This window comes from Scardinius erythrophthalmus (genome assembly GCF_964197995.2).
Source record: "Scardinius erythrophthalmus genome assembly, chromosome: 2".
NCBI classification, from domain to species: domain Eukaryota; kingdom Metazoa; phylum Chordata; class Actinopteri; order Cypriniformes; family Leuciscidae; genus Scardinius; species Scardinius erythrophthalmus.
In genome coordinates, this window is record NC_138222.1 from 64,813,548 (window position 1) to 64,834,039 (window position 20,492).

A 20,492-nucleotide genomic window follows, 5' to 3' on the forward strand; every position below is an offset into this window, starting at 1 on the left:
TGGCCAAGGCGGAGCAGACAGTCCATCTGGCGGCCAGGGCGGAGACGACCCCTCGGGCGGCCAGGGCACAGGAACAGACACCACCGGCTCAGGCACTGGAACAGACACCACCGGCTCAGGCACTGGAACAGACACCACCGGCTCAGGCACTGGAACAGACACCACCGGCTCAGGCTCAGAATCACCAGAGGAGTGTCAAGAGGTGACTATTATTCCACTAAGAAAAAGTGCTTTTAGTCAGTCCACCTTCTCTGTTAGGGCTTCGCAGGAGTGGAACACCATTCCGTCATCAATCAGAGACATCAACACATATAGCCTTTCGATTACATCTGAAACATTGGCTTTTTAGTATTCAGACCTGTCAACACTAAAGTCTTGTTTTTGCCCGTTTGTGTTACAGTTGTGAATGTGTGTCTTTGTTTCGTGATTTTGATTTTTTATTTCTGTATAACCTTGCAAATGATGTTAAAACTGATCATCTTCATATGCGTCTAACAAAGGTTTTTCAGAACTAATTTTAGTGAGATTTTATATTTTAATAATTACTGTCTACTGTAGCTATGCTGTAGCAGACATATTTGTATTTACATGCAAATTCTTAAAAAAATTGTATTCTCCCTAGGGTGCCACTGTACATCTGGCAAACAGGACTACAGATGAAAATTAGCCACTGGCTAACTCTGGCATGTTACAGGCATACTGTTGTTAATATGCACTGTCCTGTTAAATAAATAAAATTAATAATTAATAATAAAGGCACTGGAACAGACACCACCGGCTCAGGCACTGGAACAGACACCACCGGCTCAGGCACTGGAACAGACACCACCGGCTCAGGCTCTGGAACAGACACCACCGGCTCAGGCTCTGGAACAGACACCACCGGCTCAGGCTCTGGAACAGACACCACCGGCTCAGGCTCTGGAACAGACACCACCGGCTCAGGCTCTGGAACAGACACCACCGGCTCAGGCTCTGGAACAGACACCACCGGCTCAGGCACTGGAACAGACACCACCGGCTCAGGCACTGGAACAGACACCACCGGCTCAGGCTCTGGAACAGACACCACCGGCTCAGGCTCTGGAACAGACACCACCGGCTCAGGCTCTGGAACAGACACCACCGGCTCAGGCTCTGGAACAGACACCACCGGCTCAGGCACTGGAACAGACACCACCGGCTCAGGCACTGGAACAGACACCACCGGCTCAGGCTCTGGAACAGACACCACCGGCTCAGGCTCTGGAACAGACACCACCGGCTCAGGCTCTGGAACAGACACCACCGGCTCAGGCACTGGAACAGACACCACCGGCTCAGGCACTGGAACAGACACCACCGGCTCAGGCACTGGAACAGACACCACCGGCTCAGGCACTGGAACAGACACCACCGGCTCAGGCTCTGGAACAGACACCACCGGCTCAGGCACTGGAACAGACACCACCGGCTCAGGCTCTGGAACAGACACCACCGGCTCAGGCACTGGAACAGACACCACCGGCTCAGGCTCTGGAACAGACACCACCGGCTCAGGCTCTGGAACAGACACCACCGGCTCAGGCTCTGGAACAGACACCACCGGCTCAGGCACTGGAACAGACACCACCGGCTCAGGCACTGGAACAGACACCACCGGCTCAGGCACTGGAACAGACACCACCGGCTCAGGCTCTGGAACAGACACCACCGGCTCAGGCTCTGGAACAGACACCACCGGCTCAGGCACTGGAACAGACACCACCGGCTCAGGCTCTGGAACAGACACCACCGGCTCAGGCTCTGGAACAGACACCACCGGCTCAGGCTCTGGAACAGACACCACCGGCTCAGGCACTGGAACAGACACCACCGGCTCAGGCTCTGGAACAGACACAGGCACCGGCTCAGGAACAGACACAGGCTCAAGAACAGATACAGGTACCGGCCCAGCGGTCATCTTGTCCGGAGACACAGGCTTGGCAGCGGCCATCTTGTCCGAAGACACAGGCTTGACGACGGCCATCTTGTCCAGAGACACAGGCTTGACGACGGCCATCTTGTCCGGAGACACAAACTTGACGACGGCCATCTTGTCCGAAGACACAGGCTTGACGACGGCCATCTTGTCCGGAGACACAGGCTCAGCAGACATGACGTGAACCGTCTCGGCGGCAGCCATCTTGTCCGAAGACACAGGCTCGGCAGGCGTGACGTGAACAGGCTCGGCTGCGGCCATCTTGTCGGAAGACACAGGCTCGGCAGATGTGACGTGAAAATTCCTGGGAATTTCTAGGATCTTGAATAGCGTCGAAAAATAACCCAACAACGTTTAAGCAGGCATCTTGTCAGGGGACACAGGCTCTGCGGCGGCCATCTTGTCCGGTGACACAGGCTCGGCAAACGTGACGTGAACAGTCTCTGGCTGGGCAGACGTGACGTGAACAGTCTCTGGCTGGGCAGACGTGACGTGAACAGTTACGGAGGGAGCCTTTCTCCTCCTCCTGTGTTTGGGAGCTACCGGACTCTGGACCACCGGCACTGGGACCACCGGCACTGGCATGGAGGAAGTCTTCCTTCTCCTCCGTTTAGGGACCACCGGAACAGGCTCTGTGCTGGACGGAACCAGTGGCGAATGGGGCCTTGGGCTGGACATCACCAACCCAGGGTTGAAGAGGGGCCAGAGTGGAGAGTGGTGTCGGGACTCCTCTCGACCACCTCCTCTACTGCGGCCTCCACGGGTCCCACGAAATATGACCAACCGGGTTCCCACGAAAGATTGTCCCCTCTCCCACTCAGTGGCTGGGGAAGAGACACTGGTGAACATGCTGCTGGATTCAGTGTAGGTGAGTTCTTCTGTGACGATGCGGCTGAAGCAGATGCAGAAGCAGAATCCAAGTGCAGCAGAAATTATTAAAGTAACTAAAAAGATAAACAAACTCAGACAGAGACTCGGGAACGGGAACAGCCCAACATACAACATCAAAGTACTACAGCAAACTGTAAAACATACAAGAACTCACAAAGACAAGGCTGAAACACAGGGTTTAAATAATCAGGGACAAACGAGCTAGACAAGATAACAAGGGGGCGTGGTAAATCAGAGACACCTGGGGATACTAATAAACTAGAAAAACTACAAAGGACTACAAAACATGACACAGAACAGGAAATAACTAAAGTCCACACAAGACACAACACCCACACCGTGACAAGTTTCCCTCCCTCCAGTCCTTATGGAATATTTTCATTTGGAAATGAATTGGTTTCATGTTATATTGATCAAAGGGTTAAGCAAAATGACTGTCTCTGCAGCTGCTTCTCAATCCAGAAGAAGGGATCCTGTGCATGAGGAGGGCTTTCAGATAGAAGATCAAGAGTTGGCAAGTCTTGGTGAGAATACTGAGTGTTACAGTAGTACAGTAGTGTTGTAAATACAGTAAATATAATGACTAAAAGGTAATGTTGAAGTTGCAAATTCAGCATTGTAAAATGCAAAAATAGTTACAAATGTCATGTTTTGTTTGATGTGTCTTCTTTCTCTTTCTATTTTTTCCCACATTTCCTCTACAGGTTTTGGTGACCTGAAAGAGGATGCTACACATGGGCTCAACAGTGTCCTCAATCGGAGGGGTCACTCACTTAGAAGTCAACACAAACAGGCTGTTAATGCATACAGCAGTATAGCCACTATGGAATGTGATTTCCTTTCCATACAGGAGGACATTGAGGAGTGGGATGACAATGGCTTCACCAGCCCCGAGTCTGAGGAAGAAGACACCTAAAGACCACTGCCAAACAACACAGAGGAACTGGAGATTTGTACAAACTGATTAATCCAGGTGTGTCTGATTATTGTTGTTGTTGGTCAGACACACCTGGATTAATCAGTTTGTCCAATAATGGCAGACAGGAAACAAAGGAGCTGGCTGAAGTTCAGGAAGTAGTGCAGCTGTGCATAGGGCCTATTGCCTATTGCATCTTTTAGATTGATGCTGATGCTGATGCTCATAAGTTCATAACTCTAGCTAAAACACCCAAATAGTCTGTTTTTTTTGCTTGGCTGCGGTACATACATATGTGCAGTATTGTTATAATACTAAATTTCTAAAAAAAATCTAAAAAAATATTTTTAATATATTTCTAAAAAATATATAAAAGTTGAGGTCGGGGCCTCAAAGTCCTCACTGAAACTATGCCTGAGCCAAGGCACACAGCATGTAAAGTTAAAATTTAAACTTTGTTGTAGGACTAAACCAAATATATGGTTGGAAAAGGCTCGACCTGGAGAGTAACATATGTCAGTCTGAAGGTTGTAAATGGCTCCTGCTTTGAAATATTGACCTCTGAACCTTGACCTTGGTGCATGTTTGAAAGCTTGTCATTCAGGAACAGAAAGGGCTACAGACATGAAACCAACTGTTATAAATAGCTGTTGACTTCAGCTATATGACTATACCCATATGGGTAGAGTCACCAAGAGGTTTTGCTAACAAAAATTGCCAAACTTGATTTTCACCTATTTAACAGTAAGGTATTTAAAATTGTATTACACAAATGTGATTCCCATCCCCTTTAACCCATCAGTGTATTTTTGCATCATTATTTACAAATCTCAATTTCAATATATTGAGACATATATTTTTAAACTACAATTCCCTCTAGCCGCGCCATGCCACTTCATACTAATTAGTACCATATTTGTAGTTTTTTTCTGTTTGCAAACGTTAGGCTGTGAATAGGGTTGTAAAAAGATGTATGCACTGAATATATTAAATATCTAGTACAGCCGAACTAGTACTTGCACTGTATTTAGGTGTTGTGTGATATGCAAAAGATTTTGGTTTATTTCGGATATTTTCCGAGCTGGAAAACAAAACAAATCAGCGTCACAGTAGTTCTTCCGGTTTGCAAAATAGGGTTTTCTAAACACATGTCATGATAATATCTTAACGTTTAACTGCAGCCGAAGCATATATTACAATGAATTTATGTGGTTTACTTTAAAAAAGCAAACCGGTGATTAAGGCGATTTTAGCAAGTAGGCCCATATACACGCGTTTCGGGATTATGTTCACACTCGGCTGGAGTTACATAACGTACCTCCCTAATTACACATCGGAAGTGTAATTTAGGAGCTTTGGGCATTTGTATATTGTTTAATTAGAATTTCAAAATATTTGTTCGGCCGCTATGACTTAAATAAAATTGTTACGTTACACAATACTGCATTTTGTTAGTAAGGATTAAGGTGCTATGTAAATTACGTGATCAATGATATGAACAGTGTGTGGTCAATGATATATGGACAGACCTGAAAAACACCCATAATAAATTAAAACATTTACAGTGCGTACTCACGTTGTTTGTAATAGGCTTAACTTACTAATATAAGGCTACAAATTACTCCTAAATGTGTAAATATGTATATAATTTCCTTTCTCTTTTCCTTGTTGTTATACAGGTATACATTACCTTTATCAAAGTCTCAATAGGCTATTAACTTTGCTAATGTCCATATATTAACTCTCCTTATGTGATTTATGTCCATATTAAATTCTGATTGTGGATTTACTGATTATCAAATAAAGTTTAACTGGAAGTTTTCAACCATCCCCTTGATAAAAACAGTCCATAACAAACTAGCTGTCACAGATTGTCAAACTCCATAATAAAAGACAAATCTGAAAATGTCACATAGTACACTTCATTTATTTTGTTAGGTATAGTTCATGACAGTGAAGTGAATAACAGAAATGGCAAATGAACAACAAATATAGTACCAAAAACAGCACTTTATTTAAGATGATCTCAATTCCCTTATTTGAAGTGTGTGTGTGTGTGTAGTCCCATTTGTGAAATGCACATTTTCATTCCCATCAAAAAATTAAATAGTTATTTTACATTGTCAACACACAATCAGCTTCAAGATGAGTAACTGCTACATAGGGTTAGTCCAAAAAATAGTCCAAAAAGTATGTTATGCAAATAAGGACATGGAATGATTTAATAGTTAATTATGATACTGTAATTTAGCAAGAGGTTGAAAGATTGATAATAAAAATTAAGGCATTTCGAAACCTGTGAATAAAATTGGAAGTTGCTCATGTAGTTTAATTTTATATTTGTGGCGGAGGTTATTTAATATGAAATCTTTTCAATATTGAGTTATGTCCCCCAATAAAGCACTCCAACTGTGTGTGTCATCAGTGGACTGAACATTTTGGTAGTTGTGAAAGGATCAGTTGTTGCCCATAGTTTAGCTTGTCTGAGTCAAAATACAATCAACTGTAACTTTTCCATGGTCTGTTGGCAACAAAACAATCCATATAGGGGTCCTTCAAGTTTAGGAAATGTTAAGTCTGTTGACTGTTGCACTTTATTGAATCCATACAGATAAAAGAGGCTGCAACAAGCTTGAATAAAAACCATGAAGAATATTAAAGTTCAAATTACATTACAAACTGTTTAGCTGATGTAACATGACAATGTTATGGAACAATACAAGTGGACAACAACAAAATATGTAAAGAAAATACACTTAACAAGAACAAGGAAAAAATGCATGTTTGCAATGTATGTTGCATATTTGCAGGCTAGCTGCATGGGAATCAGGCTGGCTGCCAGGATGGAGGCCAGGTCTTTCCACTGAGAAAAACATAAATGAATAGAGGGAAGTTGAGGGAGAATTAGTTAGTATAATACACATTGAATTGATTGTCATGAATGTAACATTTACTGTTTTACAATACTTTGCAGAGTAATGCAGAGCATCAAGAATCTGTTGTTCCAGAGTGAGGACGAGGTGAGCAGCTTAAAAGGTCAAAATGTTGTGGAATAAAATAAATCCTCTGACTCACAAATAAATGTATCCATTCTCAGTGTACTAATCGTCAAACCCTGAAACCCTGATGTTTCCTCTGACTATACCATCAACATCTCCAATCACTGCATTCCTCTTCTAGAGACTTGCAGCAGAAACTCAAAAGTGAATAATAAATACTCAAGCATGCACATCATAATCTAAGTTAAGTCATTAAAAGTACTTTATATATCCCCTTGGGAAAATTCAGATAGGTAATTTTGTGTAGCCTGACCTAAGCCAAAAGACAACAGCCCATGTACGTTGACCTGAAAAATGCTTGGAATAAAGACTAGCTAGTAGCTATATGCTGAATTATTGGAAAAATGTTGTGTAAATAATGCATCCCTACTTTGTGGCCCTTCCATAGTTACATTTAAATAGTGAATTTCACTTTTGGTTTCATATGGCTGTGGATACACTCACAATTGTAAACAGCATACAAAAACTGTTTGCATGATCATTTTTCTTTAATAATCTCTACCCATGACAATGTCTTGTCAACAATCCCAACAAATGAAAACAGTACATTACACTACATTTATTCATTTAGCCGACGCTTTTATCCAAAGCGACTTACAATTGCTGTTTATGTCAAATGTTGCACGCCTCTGGAGCAACTAGGGGTTAAGAGTCTTGCTCAGGGATGTACAGAGAGATCCAAGAGCCCAATAATAAAATGCATGTAATCGTACATAACCAAAAGCTATTTAACATACCACATTGTGCAGGGCTGCCAGTCATAAAGATGTTCTGTCCTCCCCTGTGGCAGGAAGACAAAGACATTGTATTACTGTATGTTATTTAAATATTGCACTTTAACAAGGAGTGAAAATATATTAATTGTTGACATAGTTTATATACTGCATATTTAGAATAATAGTCATCAAATAAGATCCATGACTGACACTTCAAGCTAAAGGTATTTACAGGATGCCTACATATACAGCTCAATGTTGTGACTTAGACAACAGCATTTTGTCAAGGTAACATTAAGTAATCACTGTGAAGCTGCTTTCATACAATCTGTATTGTAAAAAGCGCTATATAAAAAGGTGACTTGTCTTGACGTGGGTGTCTTTAGGGGTAATAATTGTTTTTTTGGGGGGATAAATAATAAAAGCGATAAAACCATTGTTTTTATAATCACATATTTGTTGCTGCATTTTAAGTGAAATTTAACTTGGTTAAGGTTTTGAAATGACAATAGCCAATAGCATTATTTAAAGGTATAGCAGAGGATCTTTCCGAATTTTAAATAAGTCCCGCCCTCTCCACTTTTTGAAAAGTTTGATTGATTCACCAGAATGATTGACAATTAGGAGGACCAATAGTATAGAGAATCCACCCGGAAATAAAAAATCCTCCACTATACCTTTAACTAATTGAGAGGAAACACTGTTATCCAGTTAGTCATTGTCCTACCTTTCTGTTCCTTGTCTTTATTATTTCACGGACTGGGAACATTTCAAGCCGATTGTGAGGGCAATCTGTAATTGTAAGGAATATATTATTGCACCAATGTCCACAATATGTGTAGTATTTTTTTTGTGCAGGAATCAATTCACAATGCACACATTTATGCATTTTTTCCACTGTTTGTCATTAGCACATTTAGCTCCTCCTAGTGAGATTTGAGAACCACAGGAGTATCAAAGACTGCATGGTTCTATTCAAAATCTTTTTTTCTTTGCCATCCCTTCTTTATGTTGTGTCTCCTAATGGACTGTTTACATTTTACATCGCTTGCCACAGAGCAGATATATTTTACACTGGTATTCTTTACACTTTAACTTTGCAGCTCTCTAATTACAGGGATGTGTAGACAACCTTCAATTAAATTACTATTTATAGAAAAAATAATAAAATAATATAGCATCTAGGCATACTGTATAATTGCAATCCTGAATCAGATCCATAATAAATCAATAATTTTTAGAGGGTTTACAAAAATCACATTAACTTCATGACGATTGTGCGGGGGTAAAATGTTTGTACAATACATGCCGTGCATAGACTAAAACACACCTTTAATTTTTTGTGGTCTTTTACGTTGCCGTGGACCCTGCAGTGGTGGCTGCACAGCTGGGACCTGGTGTGCTGGTTCCTGGAAGGGTGGAGCTGGGTGTGGTGGTTCCTGGATGGATGGAGCCAGGTGTGGTGGTTCTCGGATGGATGGAGCCAGGTGTGGTGGTGTGTGGCTGGAAAGACCCAGGTGTGCTGGTTCCTGGATGGAAAGACCCAGGTGTGCTGGTTCCTGGATGGATGGAGCCAGGTGTGGTGGTGTGTGGCTGGAAAGACCCAGGTGTGCTGGTTCCTGGATGGATGGAGCCAGGTGTGCTGGTTCCTGGATGGAAAGACCCAGGTGTGCTGGTTCCTGGATGGATGGAGCCAGGTGTGGTGGTGTGTGGCTGGAAAGACCCAGGTGTGCTGGTTCCTGGATGGATGGAGCCAGGTGTGCTGGTTCCTGGATGGAAAGACCCAGGTGTGCTGGTTCCTGGATGGATGGAGCCAGGTGTGGTGGTGTGTGGCTGGAAAGACCCAGGTGTGCTGGTTCCTGGATGGATGGAGCCAGGTGTGCTGCTTTGTAGATGGATGGACCCTGGAGTGCTGGTTTGTAGATGGATGGAGCAGGGTGCGGTGATGTGTGGTAGGAAGGAGACAGCTGTGGTGATGTGCAGACGGATGTAGTCTGGGTTGCTGGTGTGCCAATGGATGGAGCCTGGTTTTGTGATGCTGTGGCTGGTGTTTCCTGTTGTTGTGACTGGATATGGGTGGTAGGGGTTAAGTCACACGTCACCAAATGTAGGACGAAGTTCTCCTCTTCTTGAGGTAGTTGGTCTGAGTTGAGTCTTGTCCAACCTATAAATGGACATGGAGAACACACAAATATAATATATAATATGCAAACGCCGGTGCTGACCGGTAGGAAGCTACTGCCAGTGATGCATGCACTCGTCGGGAGAGTGGCATTAAGCAAAGTTGAATCTTCTGTAAAAACACTGAATACTGCTCTTATTAATACATGTGCAGAAAAAACATTAGTTCAAAAATCGGGGTTGACTTGCTTTATTTTTTATTTCAGCCAGTGATGTTGGGAAACGTTATATGTTTTGTAAAAAAAACATAGTCCACCCTGCTCTTATCAATATGCTATTAGTTAAATAGCATTAGATAGCTATTACCGATGTTGGGAGAAACTGTGTATTATTTTTTAAATATGCACATTGCTTCTCTGTATAGCATCACCTGGTCGGAGAGGCAGCAATGTGTAAAGTTTGGCTGATTGTTGACTCCTAATGTTAATTATTGTTGTTCCAGTAAAGTGGATTAATTTCTAAAATAAGTGGACTAAACAGGTTATCTGTCACTTTTTAGAAAGGGGCAGGGCGCGGGATAGTAAAGGTAATATAGTAACATGACAAGTAATGTAACTAGTAACTTTTAATTCCCTGTAATAAGTAAAATTAATAAAAGTAATATTATAACTTTTACAGAAGGAGTAACTTACCCAACACCGGTTGTGGTCTCAGTGACTTTCATGCCGTTAGGTACTTTTTTGCACATCCAATCTCTATTCGCAGTGGCACAAGTAGTAGATTTACTTTGACTATGTTTTAAAAAAATACATTAACATTAACACAAGTTAGTCTTAAAGGGCAAAATTAGTAGGATAGTCTCTTGCTGTTTGTAAACACATGATTCAAAGTTGGCCCATGCAGAGAGAGCGGCGATTGAGCGAGCTCCAAAAGAGAGTGAGCAGTGTTAGCAAGAACAAAGCAGTGAATCAGAGAAATAAAAGGTCTTCTGATTGTTTCATTTCGGTTACATTCTAAAGCACAAATAAACATGACCCCACCTCCACAGAACCCTGTTGGAAAGAGCGACTTTGGCGGATTTTGTGTGAATACAGCCGAAGCCACCGTCAGCCTTTAAGATATGTCTGCTATAAGTGTGTGTGTAGCTCAGACACACAGACCTGTATGATGGAGAGAGAACACAGAGGAAAGAGAAGGAGACAGCAATGTAACCTGATTGCTACGTTACTATAGAGTCAGAGTCCTGGGCCCATATTCTTAAAGATTCTAAGAATCCTCTCAGAAAACTCCTAATTTAGCTTAAAAACTTTTACATAGGAGTCTTAGCTTAAGAGTGATTCTGAGAGCAACTCTTGAGCAAGGAAAAAACAAAAACTTTTATCTTAGTGAGGAGGCGGGGCTGACCCCGTTGCTATGTGTGACAAAATCTTTTGAAGACTGTGATTGGTTGGTTGTCCACGAAGGAAAACAATTTTTATGTATAGGGTCTATTCTAAGCCTTCACATTGAAATTACATGCGTAATCTGGCGCTATAGCATTTATGTGCTGTAACGGAGATGTTAGCGTGTCTTTAATAAGATCGGTCACTAAACATGATCTTCTGCATTAGCTAATCTATAGCGTCTTATAGGCTAACTCACTGTCCATCAACACATTTCTTCTCCCTCTTCATCTTACTGCCACTTTAAACTCCCACATTTCTAAGAATTTTCCTAGAATTTTGTCACTAGGAGCTACTCTTTGCATTAAGATTTTTTATGAATAAGGGCCCTGGCTTTTATTTTTTGAGAAACCACAGGAAGTCCTGTTTCCCATTTGCGCTAACTTCCCAGCTGAGTGTTTAGGCTCTTTAAAATGACTCTAGGTTGCAGCTAGGCTACAGCCAGATCAGAATTTCTAGTCTTTGCTGTTTGGAAATGTACAGGACAACACCAACAATTGTACAACGGATAGTGAATACATGCATGCGTATGCATTTCAAGGTTAAATAAATGCAATCTCACCTTCAACCATCAATTTATAGATGGCATCCACATTATCAAGGCATGCATTGGCAGCATTAGTTTTGTTTTAGTATGGCACGTCGCTGTCACCACCTTAGGAGGATGGGCAATTAGCAGCAGGGGCTTCATGCCAAGGGCATACAACTTCTCAAGCTGGAACAGAGAGGTAGAGAGATCAATTAGATACACAAAACTGTAGTTTACAGCTGAATTTTACAGTTTACACTGGGACGGCAGTGGCTCAGTGGTTCATGTAGGTTGTCTACAAATTCGGAAGATTGGTGGTTCAATCCCCGGTTCCACTGAATCAAGTGTCGAGGTGTCCATGAGCAAGACACCTAACCCCAGCTGGTCCTGACGAGCTGGATGGTGCCTTGCATGGTTGACACTGCTGTCGGTGCATGAATGTGTGAAGTTACATCAAAGCTCGGAAACATCTACAAACAATTTTTACATAATTTTTGGATAGATAAATGTGAGGATTTGTATGAGTTTCAACTCCCTAGATATAATAGTAGGAAAAAACAGTAAACATGAATTATATTCTTATTAATAGTGTGGATGTGAGGCAATTTATTAAACTAGTCAATTTATTTGCTTATGTGAAAATAATAAAACACTTTTGGTGAATGAGATGATAGGAAAACTACATACCAGAATGGCAGCATCATCAAGAACGTGGGACTTATTTTTATTTATTTTTTCATAGATGCCAACCACTGCTTCTGCTGACTTTAAAATTTTTCCATCTTTTTTTGGAGTCTTACATTTTGGGGTTGTTGATGGTTGCAAAATGAACAAATTTTAAGTCCACAATATATTTTTTCCTCGCAGTTTGGGCAGGTCTTTTTTTGTGACCCTCCAGCCATTTCTGAACAGAAATAGATGGAAGTGAGAGAGATAGATAGATTGAAAGAGTGATTAAAAGAGAGACAATAACAGAAAGAGAGAGATCGAAAGAGACAAGTGAGAACGAGAGAGAGAGTGGCTCTTAAAAGTGCCGTTGGTTTGATTTGTGTGCATGTGTGTATATGTGTGTGTGTTGGTGGAGTCAAGTGTTGCAATATAGCTGTAAAACAAGAAAAAAGCAAAAGATTATTAGAATAGCATTTGTAGTAAATTATCATTTCTTAATTGTTAGGACAGAGTAATTGTACTTATTAACTGACTATGTATCAATCACAACCACTACGTACAATACAAATCAATCCTTACTGTACAAATATCAGATTTGTACCACATTCACTTGACACAAGCAAGTACCAACACAAATCTATTTTTATTTAGGCCCACAAATAATGGAAAAGGTGGTCTTCTTCTGTCCTGTTGCATAAAACGCTTCTCATAATATCTACTGCTCTCTCTTCTCAATCGTCACACATAACTAAAGTAACAATTATGATTCAGTGTCTTCTAAAATGGCAAAGTCTTATAAAAGTATGGCACGAAAGTGTTACAGGATAATTATGTTAATTACAAGTTAATTATGCATTAATTATATCAGGTATGAACGGTCATTGACATTGAGTCGCACTGAGCAGTCAAATCCTCTGGAAAGACTCCCGGTCCACTTTTTTATTCTAGTCCATCCCCGATTGCGGTAATTCTCCTTAGTTACACTTCTGACATTTACTTTGCACTTTGAATAAAACTTTAACCACTGCAACAACACATTGTTAATTGTTGTCCTCACAACACATGGACAAATACATGAGTTTAAACTGATTTTTGTTGTGGAAGTGCCACATTCCTACTGTGCCGGGGTCGGGACAGCTGTCATTTGGCTGGCTAGCTAACGTAACTACTTCGGCGGGTAGCCGTGTAAATGATAATGCAACACTAACAAATTCAACCTAAACTCCAGGGATGATTAAATCCAGCTACAACTAAAGAAATAACAGCAAAGGTTTTACGTGCTTTTTAACAAACAAACACCCCGAGGGGTTGAGATACTTACTGTAGTCATGTGGCGGGAGAAATGAGTGGTAAAAGCGCGGTGATTATGGGTAAGAAGCGTGCGTAACGTGACGTATCGTTGCCGTGGTAACGACTGAAAGTCTTCTGATTCATAATCATAATAATTAATAATATTCGCTGCTATGACAGACAATACATTTGAAAAGAATAAAATATCGTAAATGGTTTAATAAAGTAAAGGGAACAATCTATTTAACACATCCTCGGGCCATTCTTTAAAACTACTCCATCTATAAATGGATAGTTATATCACAAACAATTTACTGTTATTTAGACAACAAAAATCGGAAGTAATACACTACAATAAATTATAAAAGGAGGACGTTTCGTAAACTAGAAAACAACATTTAACTGCCCACTGTGACGTTGTCTAACCAGGGAATCCGTGTGTCCACCACGACAAATGAGCCTCAGTAGGCTTGTTTGAGATGAGCAAAATCTGCGCAGAATCGATCACCGGTGATCAGCGCGAGATGCATGCCGGTTAGAAATGTGTCCGAGTGCGGTCCGCCTTGCTCTGATGTCATGCTGACGTATGTCAAAAATCTCTCGCGAGCGCAAGGCGCACCTGTCGGATTCTGCAGTCGAGCGCAGTTGCTCTCCACTGACTTCGCTGATCAAAAGCATGATGGGAAACGACTTGCTGACGACACAGCTTGATGTTCATTGGTTTAAACAACCGTGATGTATTGCTCTTATTTAAAATGTTTGATTTTAAAACTCTGATATCATGTTTTATGTGTACGTTATGTGATAATATTCCCAAACTACCTCAGTGCGATCTCTATGGGTTATGCAATGTAATTTTTATTTAAAAAAAAAAGAAAAGAAAAAAAAAAACACAAGAAAAAAGACTGATAAACATGTATTTGGAATGGAATTAAATAAGTATTCTACTTTGGGTGTCTTGTTCATTATATTTATTTTCATATAAAAGCAACAGAACTTAAATTCCATTCAGTTTATTAGTAACACTGTGCACGAGCGTGAATCCGGTGAATCCCGCGATATCCGTCTTTGATCTCGCAGGTGTCAGATCCACTGCGAGAAGAGAGAACTGTCCGGCTTGCCTGCGCTTTTTTCACTCCTCCTCTCACTGCAGCCGCCTACTCTCGCATACATTTCAGGCGAGGCGAGGCGCATCTCAAACAAGCCTATTGACTTTGTATGGGTGTTGTTTTCGTGGTGCCGACACGTAATTGTAACACATTACGTGCCACCACCACGCAAATCGGGGTTAAGGGGTCGTGTTCATTTCACGTAATTCTGTGAGATCAGGTTGGTGTTTAAGATCTGCTGCAGTCGATGAAAACAGTCAGAGAATGTGTCAGCTATCCCAGCTGGCATTTTAACGCAGAGTCAGCGTTGAATCAACGTCAGGTGTCAGTGTTGGATAACCGCTGGATTTTGTTTAGATTTTGCAAATCTAATCAACGTTGAAATAGCAACGTCATTCCAACGTCACGTTTCTCAACATAGGTGAATTCGCCAACATTGAATCAATATTGATTTTGGTTTAGATTTTGCAAATCTAATCAACGTTGAAATTTCAACGTCACTATATAGTCCTGCTTTTCAACATAGTTTATTTTGTTAAACTGTTTTCACTAAAGTATTGATGTGTTCAACAATAACACTAAACACCTTGAAATGGATACATAAACACTAAGTTTGCGGACACGCACAGTCAGCTAGGAAGAGGCCAATTGGTCAAAGCAAGACCAGGAAGAAGATTAATAAAGACATTTCACTGACGTAAGAAACATGCTTTATTGCATGGCTGCAAGTGTGCCAACATTTCACACAACATCATTTTACACGTGTCGAACTTTAACCTTTAGAAAAACAGCCCAAACATTGGGCAACATTGAACACGGCTGGTTAAATCTTCCCTTCTTGTTACTTCTTTCTGCCACCGCCACCTATCCTCTCTGGTGCATATTTCAAGTATTTGGCCATGTATTCGTCTACTTTTGTTGTAGTTGTATCAAATAAGCTCAAGACAGCGTCTGATGAGGGGGGGGGGGGGGGGGACAGATCAGTATTAGCAAACATTAACCTCTCAAATTAAAATATTTTGCAAATATCAACTTTTGTGGAATTGCCAATGTTTCAAGTATATAAATTAGTATTTATCAATGTGCAAGGTCATTGATAATCATGTGCTTGGGCAAGCAACAAAAGGCAGTTGGTAGTAACCAGTGCTGCCGGTAGAGAAGTTAGTCTAGAGCCCAGAATGGAGTACTGTATATAATATTTGACCATGCTCTGTAGAGTCCTCCAACTAAAATGATTTCTTCATTCCTTATGAATTATTATTCAGCTTACTATATTCAATTATTTAAAACACTGTTACAAAACTACTATGTTAAAGCAAACTCACCACAGATTATCTTGTAGAGACGGGTCTTCATGAAGGCAACCTTCCCACTTCTTCCTCTGAGGCTCATTATGGCCATCATTTTATTTGTCATAGTTCTGCCATGGTAAAACAGATTTATATTAGAATATTATATTGCAATCAAGTTCATTATAAAAATGTAGCAGAGAGTGAGTAAGTGGGTGTGTGGGGGGAGTGATTTAGTCACAGAATTGAAGGCACAGGAAAGTGGGATATCATAGGGAGTGGAGCGAAGGATATACTGTATATATGCTGCCCTCAAAAATCAATCATATGAAGGTATCTCAGTAGACAGGATGCGCCTTTTTACCTTTCTACTTCCATACTTAAATTTTTCAGCTTTCATACGCAGCCAAAGACAGCCATGTGCACAAAATGAACACAGAAACAAGAAAAGTAGAGAGCAGCCACATAATCCTTAAAGGATCCAAGGAATTGCATTCTTCTATTACTTAAGAATGCTACATATTAAGCCAATTGTCATAATGAAACTTTGCCAGCACTTTACACGATTAATTATTTAAAACTTACCAGTTCTGCTCCCTCATTCTTGTCCTCCAAGCGATTCTCTAAAGCTTCAAGCTCTTCTTCAGTGTTTGCCGGCTTCACTTCATAACTTGTTCCAGCAGATGAGGTGGCAACATGAATTTTATCCTTGATTTCAACAAGGAGCTGAAGAACTCTCTTCTGGAATTCTAGCCAAAAAAAGAAGCGATTGATTATTATTTTAATAATGTATTGAGTACGCTCTACACCACAAAATCCAAGTTTTTTCATTTGCCCAATAAAAATGCACTGCAAAAACTCAATTTTACCGAGAAAATTTATGATATTTCTAGTCAAATGTCTATTTTCTATTCAAAATAATCTCATACACTAAAAAGTAACTTGTGTTTAGACAATTTTCACTTGTTTCATGCAAATTTTCACAAAATAAATAGAAAAATTTGCCAGTGGAGCCATTTTTAATTTTGTTAGTTGATCAAACACAGCACATTGACACACTTTCCATCCACAAACTTTAAAAATAAGGTTGAGATTTCACATTCAATTCTAATTCAATTTTGCATTTTGTCGTCTCCATTCTTTGTGATACATCTGGGAGTGTAAAATATAAAAACTAAATATTTTTTTTATAAAGAAAATCATTTAATTTGAAAATAAGTCATAAAAACAATCAATCAAATGAGGGCTGTCCTCATCATTTTTTAAATAATATTTTCCACATCAACTTGTATTTAATGTAACTTGTATAAAAATGTAAATGATTTTTGTTTTAACTGTTAAATTACTTTCAGATTCAAATAGATGGTTGGGTTATGTAAGTTATGGGGGGACAACTCACCATTAAAGGAGACTTTCAAGTCGTGTTCTTCCAAATCTCTGGAAAAGAGAAGGAAGAATAATGTGAAATCTCAACCTTATTTTTAACGTTTGTGGATGGAAAGTGTGTCAATGTGCCGCGTTCGACCAACAGAGACATCCCTAACACTAGCACACACACTCCCTAGCACACAACGACGGTTCGCGGTTAAACTAGTCTGCACGCACGCACGCACGCACGCACACACACACACACAGAGAGAGACTGAGAGAGAGAGAGAGAGAGAGAACGGCGGTTGGCGGTTAGTTAGCACACAACGGCGGTTCGCGGTTAAACTAGTCTCTGCCCATACACACACAATATTAATTAACACAATACGTATTAATATATGTGACAGAGTCAGGCACACACAACATTTATTTAGGAATTTTCTAGTTATAAAATGTGACTTCAAAAACTTTGCTTACCGTTTGAGCTGTTACCCCCAAATTCATTCCGAACCGGTCCAGGACAGAATCTGCCTGACGATGACGACACAGACCCACTTCACGCATGCGCAATCGGGTGTTGTCTGGAACCGTCAGAGCCAATAGAATCACAGTTGTGTGATGGACAACCGCCGTCCTCCAATCAAGCTCTTGTATTGAACAATATTCCAAAATAATCAATCAGACTGGAGTTGCTCTCAAAGTACGCCATGGCTGCGTTCAGCCCCGACAAAATGTTGCACAACGTTTTTTAAACAGAAACGGTGATGCGTTGAACACACTGTTCTGATGATGCAAGAGTCGCAACTATGGCAGCTGAGAAGGCCATTCTTTGTGTTCTTTGTGAAGAATTTTAGGAGCCTGATGAAGTCGGTATAAATATGTTTTTAATACTACAAAATATGCCCGATATTACAGTTAGGCTACTGCACTTGCCGCCCAGAACAAAAGAGAACATCCCAATCGAGTGAAGGGATTGCTGAAACTGAAACTGAAGCGCACATCTTACCTAATTCAGACTAAAACACATCTATTTAGCCTCACATACTGACTTTATTTGTAGTTCATACTGTTTTAATACCCTGTATTTTCTTTCGCATTTTTAGGAAAAGCACTTAATTACCATTGTTTATTTCTATACCAAATGTCATACACTTGCAATGAAGCTAAAAATATAAACAACTACATCATTATGTTGATATCCTATAATTTTACAATAAAACTTACGACAAACATATCCTCAGTTGTTGCGTATACCGATCTGCATCGAACACATTTGTAAATTTTCCTTGAACCCATTGTGCGAGTTCACTTTAATACCGCTGCTTCAGGCTATGTGTTATGCAATAAAAAAAATAATTAAATTTTTTTTTTTTAAAAAGATGTAACGTTTAGAAAACGCTTTTATCACGACTCAACAAACGTTTAATTCAGAGTTGATATTTCAACGTTGTATCATTCATGTAGCCTATCAACACTTTTTCAACAGTTAATTGATCAGCATTGTTTGGATGTTGGAACGTTATTTTTCTACTGATATATTTCAACAAAATGTTTAAAAGTCATGGTTGTAAAAAATAATGTTGATTTGACGTACATCTCAAAAATTTATTTTTATTTCTATGTTGAATCCGTAGTGAGTTTACAACACCATTTCAACCATTTGGTGTTCAACGTTGTTTTGACGTTGAATTTATGTTTTTACATACAAGAGCGTTTTAATGACAACAACTTTACAAACGTCTTGAAATAGGCTACATAATCTGAACAATGTTTCGAGGTGTGGTAAGTATAAGCGGAATAATTGACTTCAGGCCGTTGAATTATTAGAAAAATAATGCACACCGAGGACTGTAATAATGGACTCCGCTTCGCGTCGTGACCGCATTATCACCTCGGGTGTGCATTATTTTTCTAATAATTCAACGGCCTGAAGTCAATTATTCCTTACATATTCTATGGTCGTTTATATTCTCATTTTAGTAATGCATTAAATTGTATGTTAAACACCTGCATGTGTAAAATGAGTACCGTGTGTGTGTGTGTGTGTGTGTGTGTGTGTGTGTGTGTGTGTGTGTGTGTGTGTGTGTGTGTGTGTGTGTGTGTGTGTCAAAAATGGCACCTTTGCATCCGTTGTTTTGTGTTTCAGGTTTTTCTGTTGCAAAACAAAAGAACATCGTGGAGGGAAGATCTGTCATTTTAGACGCTGGTGTAATGAAACAAAATGATATGATAACTTGGTATTTTAATGACATTCTCATCGCTCTAGTCACTGGAGATCTCAGTAAGATCTGTATTCTGTACAGAACTACAGATGCTCAGTGGAAGGATAGTAATGATAGATTCAGAGACAGACTGAAGCTGGATTATTGGGGTTCATGGTCTCTGATCATCAAAGACATGAGTTTCACAGACTCTGGACTTTATACACTAAAGATCAACAGGAGCATTTTCAGCATCATGAGGAGCGTCACTATGTGACTGTTACTGAGTGTCATTTAATCATTCAGGGCACTTCTCCCTTGAGCAGTTTTAGAAAACATTTGTCCATCTCTGTATGTAGGCCTATACACATATTTTGTGTTAAAAACATATTCAAACATGTATAGCTGTTCACTCTTGTACTGAACAGTATAAATGTTCCCCATAACACAGGGGGTTTCCTTATTAACTTACTTAGCAACCCATAACAGTTTGAAAAATGTATGCGAGTATGTAGGCTAGCCCAATCAATCAATGATTTGGTTAAATACATGTAAATAGCCTACAAATATTAAATCAATATTTATACAGTCTGAAACTGTAGGTTGTATGGGTTAAACTGTTCAGCCTGTTTTGGGCGGGACCAGGGGCGTAGCCATCATTTCAAAAGTGAGGGGGACAGAATGTCAAGTGTAATACCAGTTTTTTTTTCAGACTTTTGTTGACAGGTTTTTGCTTAATTGGCTTAATATGCAATTTATTTTTAAAGCAATAAAACAAAAAGAAAGAACGAAAGAAAGAAAGATGTTCAGTACTTTATATTGCATGTATGCAGGGTTTTTCCTGGCTCAAAACTAGACGGAGGTGGTAAAATCCAGATCGCGTGTTTTAATAAGATAATTAAATTTGTATTTTTCGTAGACCATCATATAGC

General features: G+C 40.2%; 1 protein-coding gene across 1 annotated transcript in view; it reads right to left on the reverse strand.

The window, feature by feature from the left end:
- Positions 1 to 5,676: 5,676 nt before the first annotated feature.
- The window catches only part of LOC308705822 (uncharacterized protein), a gene marked incomplete at its 5' end in the record, with an annotated part of 30,777 nt that continues 15,961 nt past the window's right edge, over positions 5,677 to 20,492 (reverse strand). The window contains 7 exons of the mRNA XM_081391046.1: positions 5,677 to 6,630; positions 7,564 to 7,607; positions 8,270 to 8,334; positions 8,873 to 9,706; positions 10,699 to 10,823; positions 11,747 to 11,820; positions 16,577 to 16,740. Of these exons, the coding sequence (XP_081247172.1) occupies positions 6,594 to 6,630; positions 7,564 to 7,607; positions 8,270 to 8,334; positions 8,873 to 9,706; positions 10,699 to 10,823; positions 11,747 to 11,820; positions 16,577 to 16,740 (1,343 nt within the window). The 3' untranslated portion in view covers positions 5,677 to 6,593. The remainder of the gene's footprint in view (positions 6,631 to 7,563; positions 7,608 to 8,269; positions 8,335 to 8,872; positions 9,707 to 10,698; positions 10,824 to 11,746; positions 11,821 to 16,576; positions 16,741 to 20,492) is intronic.